The sequence below is a fragment of the Cetorhinus maximus genome, chromosome 12 (genome assembly GCF_964194155.1).
Source record: "Cetorhinus maximus chromosome 12, sCetMax3.hap1.1, whole genome shotgun sequence".
NCBI classification, from domain to species: Eukaryota; Metazoa; Chordata; class Chondrichthyes; order Lamniformes; family Cetorhinidae; genus Cetorhinus; species Cetorhinus maximus.
Genome location: NC_135890.1, coordinates 20,843,287 through 20,854,226, shown reverse-complemented (window position 1 = coordinate 20,854,226; position 10,940 = coordinate 20,843,287). Strand labels below are relative to the sequence as shown.

Genomic DNA, 10,940 nt, shown 5'->3' with positions numbered 1-10,940 from the left:
CTATTTTAAGTTGATTTCAGATTAAAGGTGACTACTGGGGCCCAGGATTGGAGGCTTGACACTTCAGCTTCAACTCAGCAGAGAGAGCGAGTTCTAGTTGATTTTAAAAAGTGTATTTTGAATCTCTATTCTAACGTGCTTTCAGATTAAAGGAGAAATATTTTACAGATTGATAAACTAAAAACCAGTAGGAAATTTAAAAACAAATTGCAAAAATAATTAAATAAAATATAGATGCAGGGCCAGGCGATGTGTTGTAGCTGCATGATGTGGGAGCTGGTGGACCCCATTGTGGTCCCTAGTGACCACATCTGTAGCAAAGGTTGGTTGCTCGAGGAACTCCGGCTCAGATTTGATGAGCTGGAGTCTGAGCTTCGGACATTGCGACACATCAGGGAGGGGGATAGTTACCTGGACGCTGTGTTTCGGGAGGCAGTCACACCCCTTAGAATAACTACCTTAAATTCAGCCAGTGGTCAGGGACAGGAGGGTGTGACTATGAATGAGGCAGGTAGAGGGATCCAGGAAGTAGCACTGCAGGAGCCTCAGCCCCTGCCCTTATGAGGAGAGGGTGGGAAATTAGAGTTGAAGCCGAAATGAGATCAGCCATGATCGTATTGAATGGCAGGGCAGGCTCGAAGGGTTGAATCGCCTACTCCTGCCCCTAGTTCTTATGTTCTTACGTTCAAAAGAAGCACAGAAAGGTAACTGTGGGATTGAAGCCTGGTGGGAGAAGGATTGAAAGGGAAAGGAGTATTGATGAATCAAGATAAGAATTGGGGAGGGGGAAATACCGAAGGGGGAAGAAACAGTGACAGGAAGAGGAGGCGATTCAAGAGACAGGACAAAGGAAAACACAAGAAAGGAAGATTGAAGGGGTCGTGGGGTTAAGGAGCAGCGCCAAAACTGGATACAGAGGGAATTCAAGTCACATAGACATGGCAGAAATTAGAAGCAGTGTATTCCAATCGTAAACAGAGGCCATGGAGCTGATGACCATTCCATTGTTAAAGTCTGGTGACTTGCGCTCAGAGAGGGGTCAGCTTTATGAGTACATCGCGAGCATTGCATAGATTATTTTTTAATGAATCAACCAGTTGTTTGTCATACAACCAAGAAATGAATGCTGTAATTAATTCCCTCGCCCTATTTAATGAAACATTTGTCTGGCGCTGCTGGAACATTGACTGCATTGTGGCTGTTTTGTATTGCAGGCACTGACAGACTAAATTTGATTTGTTTGGTTCACTTCAGGGAGCGGCTGAAACTTTTACTTCATCTTTGAGCTAAACTTAAAAACAATATTTACAGTGGCTACCTTCAGGCTTGTCAACACAAATGTAAGAAAGCACATTTGCCCAGATTCTGTGTTGAGAATACTGAGTCAAACAGCATGAATTACTCTGATCACCTGCTCTTAAAAACTTTATGACTCCCGGTATTACTTTCACTCCATTACTCCACCTCTACTTCTCCCGCCCCCTTTACGCCAGTTTTATTACTCTCTCTCTCTCTGGTTCATTTTCTATTACAACTTCTGTATTTCTCTGTCTATGTTCTTGCTCACAAGACCTGTATTGTTCTCTATTTATTCTGCCCGTCTCTCTTCCTCAGTCAGTGTTACTCCTTCTCTCTATCACTGTCCTCTCTTCATTACTACCCCACTCTAACTTTCCCTGTATTATTCCCCTCTCGCTGTCTCTGGCTTGTTTCCTGGGACCGGCTCGATGCCGCCGCTCTCTCCGCTGCTGCTGACTCTGAGCCTCGGGCTTGCAGCCGCCTCCAGCCCCGGGCTGGTGCTGCTCCTGGCCGATGACCTCGGCTACGGGGACCCGGGCTGCTTCGGGCACCCGAGCTCCCGCACCCCCAACCTGGACCGGCTGGCGGCGGAGGGCCGGAGATTCAGCGACTTCTACAGCGCGGCAAGTGTCTGCAGCCCGTCCCGGTGAGAGGGAGAGGGCGAGGCCGGGGATAAGGAGAGGGCAAGGCCAGGGGCAATAGATCAGTGTTGCTTAATCTTTAACAATTAATGTACGGTTGTCTAATTAATAAGCAATAATTATTATGCAGTAACTTGCAACAATCTGCATTAATTAGTATGAAATCATCTGCAATAATTAAATGCAATAATCTGCATTTATTAAAATGCAGTAACCCACCAAGATTAATATGCAGTAATATCCAATTAAGCAATAATTTGCACTGATTAACATGAAAGCATGACTAAAGCACTTTCCAGCTGTGGCTCAGTTCATAGCACCCTCGCCTTTGAATCAGAGGGTTGTGGGTTCGTGTCCCACTCCCGGAAAACCAAGAACTGTGATTGTACTCGAAAGAGTTGCAATCTGTGACTGTTGATAACTCGAAAGAGTTTCCAGGACTTCAGACCATGCCAAAGCGCTTCATCACCAATTAAGTATTTCTTAAGTGTAATCTTGCAATATCGGTAACACTTTAACCAATTTGTGCACAGCAAGCTCCCACAACCAGAAGTGTGATAATGACCTGTAATAATGACAAATAATCTGTATATGGTCTCGGTTGAGGGATAAATATTTGCCAGGTCACCAGGGAGAACTCTCCTCCTCTTCTTCGAATAGTGCTGAGGGATATTTTACACCAAATTGAGAGGACATATGAGGCCTTGATTTAACACTTCATCCGAAAGACAGCACCTCAAACAGTGCAGCACTCCCTGGGTGGAGCGTAATGCACTAGAATGTAATGATCTGAAATGAATAATATCCAGTAATTGCAATGTATAATGTGCAATGATCTGCAATGTATAATGTGCAATAAGTAATGTCAGCATCTTCAGAGATTGCAGAGGGGAGAAAGAGGTAAATAAGAGTCACAGACTTTTTGAGGGAGAAGTAGAAAGATTGGACAAAGAAGAGACAAAGTTGAAGGGGTGGGGGAATGGAGAGACTGGGCATAGAGATGAAAGGAGGCTGTCTTCACTTGTTAGTCAGTGAAGTGATGGAAGGATTTGCAGGCTGATGCCATTTGACAAGCTGTTACATCAGCACTCCTTTTGTGGCCATCTTTATAGCAGTCAATAGGGTAGTTAGTCCTGTAAACAGGAAGACTCTGTGAGCTCTCACAACGCCTATGGAGCAGATTCTGCTCACACCCACACTGGACATGACTATCCAGCTGGATGTCCACCCAGAATTCAGAGCAGGAGCTCCAGACTCCAGTCACCAGAACTGTCCGAAATAAGGTTCAAACTGCACTTTCGAAATTCGAGGTGTGTGTACTCCCACAGAGCTTAAGGCTCACATCAACATTCGAGAGGTATTGGGGCAAGACCAGACTCTCCACCTCAATCAAAAATTGCAGCTTAGCATCACTCAGTCTCTGCTGCTTAAAGACTTCCCTTTGTCTCTTACACTGTTCATTGCTGGCAGTCTGCTGGGTTTTGGGTCTATGCCCAGGTTTCTCAGTATTTTACACTGAAGGTCTAGTGTAGACGATTATTTTTACATTGGTCGGTAATCTTCATTTTTTCGCTTCTCCCTCTTAGGGCAGCCTTGCTCACAGGACGTTACCCCACTCGGTCAGGGGTTTTTCCAGGTGTGTTCTACCCTGGGTCGAGGGGCGGGCTCCCGCTAAATGAAACTACCATCGCTGAGCTACTAAGACAGCAAGGGTACGTCACAGCAATGCTGGGGAAGTGGCACTTGGGCTACGGCAGCAATGGGAGCTACTTACCCATCCACCAGGGCTTCGATGAATTTTTGGGCGTCCCCTACTCCCACGACCAGGGGCCCTGCCAGAACCTGACTTGTTTCCCACCAGACACCAAGTGCTACGGAAAGTGCGACCAAGGTGTGGTCCTCTTGCCCCTGGTCAAGAATAACAAGGTTATCCAGCAGCCGGTCAACTTTCCCACACTCACTCCGCTGTATGATCATTTTGCGAGAGACTTCATTCTAGGAGCAGCAAAGCAGCACAAACCATTCTTCCTTTACTACGCATCACACGTGAGTACAGCCTCCCCATTGTACCTGTGGCAAAAATTCAACAAGGGCTGACTTAATCCACCAACATCTCAAATTTAAAATTCTCATCCTTGTTTTCAAATCCCTTCATGCTCTTGCCCTTTCCTATCTCTAATCTCTCTAAACTGTATCATAATTCAAGATCACTGTGCCCCTCCAATCGGGCCTCTTGCGCATTTCTCATTTTCAGCACTCCACCATTGGTGGACTTGCCTTGAGCTGTCTAGCCCCCTAAGATCTGGAACTCCCTAAACTTCTCCACCTCTCTTACACATTCCCCTCCTCCACGAAGCTCCTTAAAACCTACCTCTTTTGCTAAGCTTTTAGTCTTGTTTTTATTCAGTCATGGGATGTGGGCATCACTGGCAAGGCCAGCATTTATTGCCCATCCCTAATTGCCCTTGAGAAGGTGGTTGTGAGTCACCTTCTTGAACCTCTGCAATCCGTGTAGTATGGGTACACCCACAGTGCTGTTAGGGAGGGAGATCCCATTTCGTATCCTAATATCTCATGTAGCTCAGTGGTGATAACATTCCCGTAAATGTTGGTACTGAAAGTTTGGAATGGGGATTGGGCAGTATATTGGCTTCCACACTGACATGTGGGACCTGGACACAACACTGTCACGGATTTGCCACAAATGTATCATTCTTGACATGGCCAGTGTCAAACTGTCACATTGATGTGGTGAAGCGTCCGCTTCTGAGACTCGCTGAGGGATAACGGTGAGTCAGTGCAGAGGAATATTGACTTTGCAGGTAACTAAGTGCCACATCATACTGGATGATCGAACGTCCTACACATGAGAACAAATTTAAAAACTGAGATTGTGTGGTAATTTGTACCTTTTGCAGACACTGATTCCAATATGAATCTGGCACATTGCCCTGTAATGCTCCACACCCCTCACTGTACTCCTTGTGAATTGGATAGCTCCTTCTCTAATGGAGGCAGTTCCCTCTGCCAGTCCTGTTGATGAGGGAGAGAATTGCGTCGGATGCCCAGTGATTTGCTGATAGACCCTTCCAATGGTTGAGGCTCCGCACAGGGAGCACACAGATAAAATCCATCAGTGTGTAGACGCTGCCTGTGACTGCAATTCTAATGTTCTGTTTCTATTGTTTGTAGCATACCCACTATCCACAATTTGCTAGTGCTGACTTCACTGGGAAGTCCAAGAGAGGTCCAGTGGGGGACGCGCTGATGGAATTTGACGGTTCGGTGGGGGTGATAATGAAGGCTTTGAAGGACGCTGGAGTGGAGAATAACACACTTGTCTTCTTCACCAGTGACAATGGGTACGATGAATTAGAGATACACAGGTTCACTACATTATCCGTCACTCAGATTTGTTAGAACATGAAGGTCATTTTTCATTCTATTTATTAACCCTTGGGCACTGCTGGCATTTATTTTCCATTCATGTTTGCCTGAGAAGATGGGGATGAGCCTTCTCCTTACACCACTGCAGCCCAGCAGTTTGATGCAACTGACTATCTTGCTGGGCCATTTCAGAGGGCAAGAGTTAATAGCTTTGATATGGGACTAGTCCAGACCAGATAAGAACGGCAGATTCCTCTAAAGTTCCTTGGCATTGAGACACAACAGTTGGGATTTCACAACAACTCGGCATCTTCGTGGTCTCTCTTACTGATACCAGATTTTTATTTCCTGAATTGACAGTCCTTCCTGATTTGGCACAGTGAGTTGGGACTGATGCTGTTGCCAATTTGAAATTACTTTGGCCAGTCTCAGCACAAGTCATAGCAGGCATATGGCCATAGCAGTGTAACACACCAGAAACTTCTGTCTAGTGTAGAGAGAGCTTAACTGTGCATCTAATCAATGCTGTATGTGGTCTGGGGCTGTTTGACGGGACAGTGTAGAGGAAGCTTTACTCTGTATCTAACCCATGCTGTACCTGCCCTGGGTGTGTATGATGGGGTATTGTAGATGGAACTTTACTCTGTCTCTAAAGCATGTATCTAACCCATGTTCTAAACCAGAGAGTGTTTACCTGACATTTCCCTAGACAGAGGTGTCCTATTTATGAGTTATTGTGAGAGTAAGAACCGTGTGAATGGACTTTCTATTTTGACTTCAGCCCAGAGCTGATGCGAAGGTCACGCGGAGGGAATGCGGGTCTGTTGAAGTGTGGCAAAGGCACTACGTATGAAGGAGGAATGAGGGAACCTGCAGTTGCCTACTGGCCTGGCAAGATCACTCCAGGTTCGTTACACTCCAGCTGCCTAAATGTTGGTTAAGCTCCAAGATGGAATGTGTAATTTTGCAGGTAACCCAGAGCCTGTTAAAACCACGTACCAATTGGGATTCTATTCAACTACAGGCCCAGTGGGCACAGCATGAGTTAAAACCCTGATACTCATTCAGTAGCTGATCTGTACTCCAACTCTATTTACTGCTTTCGCTCCCTATTCCTCCGTACCCAACAGTACCCCAACCATTTCAGTCCCCCATCCAGCATCCACAACTTTAGTGGGGAGAGAGTTTCAGAATTCCATTATCCTTTGTGTGAAGAAGTGTTTGCTGAATTCATTCCTGTTTGACGTAGCTCTCACTTTAAGATTATGCGTGCTCTCAACAGAGAAAATAATTTCTTTCTCTCAACCGTATCCATTTATTTTATCAGTTTGATGAACTTGATTAAATCCCCCACTTAATCTTATCTTTTTTTGGAAACATTGATTTTTATTTTTCAACTACGAACTCACTTTCCTTTCTACACAGAGATGTTATTGAGATTGTTTTAAACAAGGAGGGTAGGACTATGTTAAGCATTGCTGCAGCAACAGTGCCTGTCAGGATTAATACGAACCAGGAATGATAGGTCACATTTCAGATAACAATGGATATGTTTGCTCTATTTACAGGTGTGACCCATGAGCTGGCCAGCACCCTCGACATCCTTCCAACAATTGCCACCCTCTCGGGGGCAAAGCTTCCACCGGTCAAATTAGACGGATATGACATGAGGGATGTCCTCTTCAATAATGGGAAGGTGCAGATTGTCATGTCCCAACCTGTACATTAACCCAGGGCTCAGTACTGGGACTGTGGCTCATCTCTATCTATCTGCTGGTCTGTGTCTGTCTGACTCTGTCTGTCTGATTCTGTCTGTCTGCTTGTTTCTCCATCTGTCTGTGTCTGTCTGTTTTGGATATATGATCTGGACTTGGCTATAGGAGGCACAATAATAGCATTTGCAGATCACATAAAAATAAAGGTGTATTTTTATTTATTCGTTCACAGGATGTGGGCATCATTGGCTAAACCAGCATTTATTGCCCATCCCTAATTGCCCTTGAGAAGGTGATGAACTGCCATCTTGAACCATTGCAGCCCATGTGGTGTAGATACACCCACAGTGCTGTTAAGAAGGGAGTTCCCAGGATTTTGACCAGTAACAGTGAAGGATCAGTGATGTACTTCCAGGTCAGGATGGTGTGTGACTTGGAGGAGAACCTGCAGGTGGTGGTATTCCCATCTGTCTGCTGCCTTTGTCCTTCTAGGTGGTAAAGGTCATGGGTTTGGAAGGTGTTGTCTAAGGAGCCTTAGTGAGTTTCTGCAGTGCATCTTGTAGATGGTACACACTGCTGCTACTGTGCGTCTGTAGTGGAGGGCGTGGATGTTTAAGGTGGTGGATGGGGTGCCAATCCAATTGGATTATTTGTGGATTCTTGCTGTGTGCAGATTGGCTGCTGTGTTTCCTCCATCACAATGGTGACCACAGTCCAAAATGATTTAATTGGCTGTGTACGCTCAGGGAGATCCTGAAGTGGTGAAAGGTGCTATATAATTGCAAGTCTTTCTTTCTTACTAGGGAGATCAGCGGGGTCACTGTGGACAGTTAAACCACCAGTAAAATACTTACTATTTTAGGAGGACCAAACTTCTTTTGGTGCCAGTGCCCAGTGGCTCTGCCTCTGCAGCTGTAATGCAGTGTCAGCTCCTGCACTCAGATCCACAGCACAGAGACAGCACTAGCGACGGCAATCAAAGGAACTATGTGCCCCACCTTGCAGTCTGGGTAAGAGGGATTACTTCCCATTTTTGGCTGCTGTACTGTCTCACCAACATCCAATTAATGTTTTACAGAGCAAGCGTGAGACCATGTTTTACTATCCAGTCACCCCCAGCAGAAAGCTGGGAGTTTTTGCTGTACGCTATGGACACTACAAAGCTCATTACTTCACTCAAGGTAAGGCAGTACAGATTCATTTCCCAGTCACAGAGCTGCTTGTGGTTGTCAGAAAGTGAGAGGCTAACACACTATGGATGGAACAGGCTGCACGTGATGCAAATTGGGCAGCTGAATGTGTCAACAGTGACTATACCTGTGTGAAACAGACTGGCACTGAGTGGGAGAGGGGGGACTGAGTGAGAGAGAGAGAGGCGGTGGGGGTACTGAGAGAGAGGGAGAGGGGGAGGGACTGCACGGGAGGGATGGAGGGAGTGATGCAGGAAAGCCCGGGAGAGCAGAGAGAGAGAGGCACTTCGAGTGAGACATTGTGCAGTGTTTGTTTGTGTGTGAGGCAGGCTGAGGGGAGCACTGGGAGACACAGGCTGACAATATACAAGACACAGTGGGACCGACCAGCCAGAGAATTTATTACAGTATCTGAAGAAAAGTTTTGACAAAAATTTTTATTCCTCCTCCCACCAGGCTCCACCCACAGTGACAGTACCCCAGACCGTGACTGCCACTGGGACTCACTGCTTACCTCCCACAACCCACCACTGCTCTTTGACTTAGAAGCAGACCCTTCTGAGAACTACCCACTCAGCAGCTCTGACATTTCGAATTACAGCCGGATAATCGAGCAGATCCACAAGGAGAAGGTCAAATTTGAGTCGGGAATGGAGTTTGGGGAAAGCCAAATCGAAAGAGGAATTGACCCTGCTCTTGAACCCTGCATTAACCTTGGCTGCAGCCCAAGGCCTGTCTGCTGCAGACAGACTTAGATTAGAAGAAGGAAGGAAGGCAAAATGCAACCTAACAGCTGCTTTAGTAACACTTGCTAACCTCAAACTGAACCTGTCTGGGAGCGGTGTTGATGTGGAGTAGGGAGATGGGAGGAGTCTTCGACAGAGTCCTGGCATCCAGAATCCAAGGTGAAGTCCTTGGTACATTTGGGCAATTGCTTGTGACTTGGAGAGATTTTCCCCTTTGAGAGGAAGAAAATCCCCAGCAAGGATGAGTCTGACACGCTGGACTGTGTGAAAAATCAATCATTCGTTGAATTCTGATTAATTACAGCATCCTTTTATGTTTTAATGTTATGTTAAGTTTATATGGGTTTTAAAAGCCTGCAAATTGTGGGGAGGAGGGGAGACAGACAGAGAGGAAGACTCTTGGTCTTGGATTAGGGCATTCCTGCTTTTTCTCCGTGGGGAGGCAAGAACATAGGAACAGGAGGAGCCCAGTCAGCCATGTGAGCCTGTTTACCGTCCAGTTCGATCATTGCTGATCTGTATCTCGACTCCATTTACTCTGTATAAAGGCTCTATAGAGCCTTTGCTCTATATCCCTTGACAACCTTCAGCAACAAAAATCTATTAATCCCGATCTTGAAAGCTCCAACTGACCACTAACACCCAAAGTCTTTTGGGGAAGAGAGTTCCAGTTTTCCACTACCCTTTTGTGTGAAGAGATGCTGCCTCATTTCATTCTCAAACTGCCTGGCTCTAATTGTGAGATTTGTTCTGATTTCCCCCCCACAAAATGAAATTGTTTCTTTATCTACTATATCAAATCATTTAATTATTTTAAATACCTCATTAGATCACCTCCTCAGCCTTCTGAATTGAAGGGAATCCAAAGCAGAGGGTGTGATATTTTAGCAAACAGATGTTTAATGTGGACATATATTGAACCTTGCACATCCAAGCAGTTCTAGGTTTAGTTTTACTAGATGTAGGATGTTGGGTTTAAGGTGCTGCAGTGTGTAAAGCACTGTGGGGAGTATTTGTTCATAAGTTTGACCATCTCCTCTAAAAATGAAGCAATTTGTAAAATTAACTCCTGCAGATTATATCACTGTGATCAGCAAAGCTTAAAATGTTTTAAGGGAGAATTAACTGCACTAATTAATCACTGGGCGATTATTTTGTACATGTGAGATGAAATAAATAAATAAATCTATATATAGATACACACGGCTGTCGTTGGAGAAATTCTTTTTGTAAACTATTATGTTACAGATCTTTGAATGAATGAGAACTCCCCTCATTAGCTCACTTATCTGATGTGGCACTGAGGCCTTCAGATCAACAAGGTTGAGGTTCCATTCCAGCTATGCTCCACTTTCCAATCTCACTCTTTAAGAGTAACTATTGGTGGCCTGCATAGTGAGGGTTCCTGCTCCCAATCGCTGTCCATGGACCCTGCTTGGGAGCGCACGTGTGCGCATTAGGTGAAGGCACAGTTGACTTTGCAGCGAGTCCCTTCCCTCTCCCCACCCACCCCCTCCCAGCCCTGCTTACACTTGAAAAATGGCCACTCCATTGAGGTAACAAAGCACCCCTGGTGTCCCTGGAACAGCAACTCAACATGATTCAGCCCCTTCAGGAGAGTGAACCCCAACATGAGTAGGCACCTTCAGGAAGATGATTGACTGTGTTAGGAATGATCTGGGAGAGTTAGCACAATTGAGGAACTTTCCACTCCACTTCAGGAGCTTAGAGAAGACATTGGGCTCCTTCCCAGAAGCTCCTGTTCCATTCAGTCACTCGAGATTGTGATGTCACAGACATTGGTTTTTCATTTGTTCCCAGAGTGCAGGCATCACTTTCCCATCCATAACTGCCCTGAGAAATTGATGGCAGACCAATTTGGATCACTGCAGTCCGTGTGAAGATGGGTGCTCCCACAATGTTTTGAGGCAGACAATTCCACAATACTGACCCTTTTAATGA

At 45.6% G+C, this 10,940-nt stretch overlaps 1 protein-coding gene across 1 annotated transcript; it reads left to right on the top strand.

The window, feature by feature from the left end:
- Positions 1 to 1,542: 1,542 nt before the first annotated feature.
- On the top strand, positions 1,543 to 10,182 carry arsa (arylsulfatase A). Its single transcript, XM_078553128.1, has 7 exons — positions 1,543 to 1,945; positions 3,527 to 3,986; positions 5,133 to 5,302; positions 6,109 to 6,233; positions 6,896 to 7,023; positions 8,121 to 8,223; positions 8,689 to 10,182. The coding sequence occupies exons 1-7, from the start codon at positions 1,728 to 1,730 to the stop codon at positions 8,985 to 8,987; spliced, it is 1,503 nt and encodes a 500-aa protein (XP_078409254.1). The 5' UTR covers positions 1,543 to 1,727; the 3' UTR covers positions 8,988 to 10,182.
- The last annotated feature ends 758 nt before the right edge of the window (positions 10,183 to 10,940 follow it).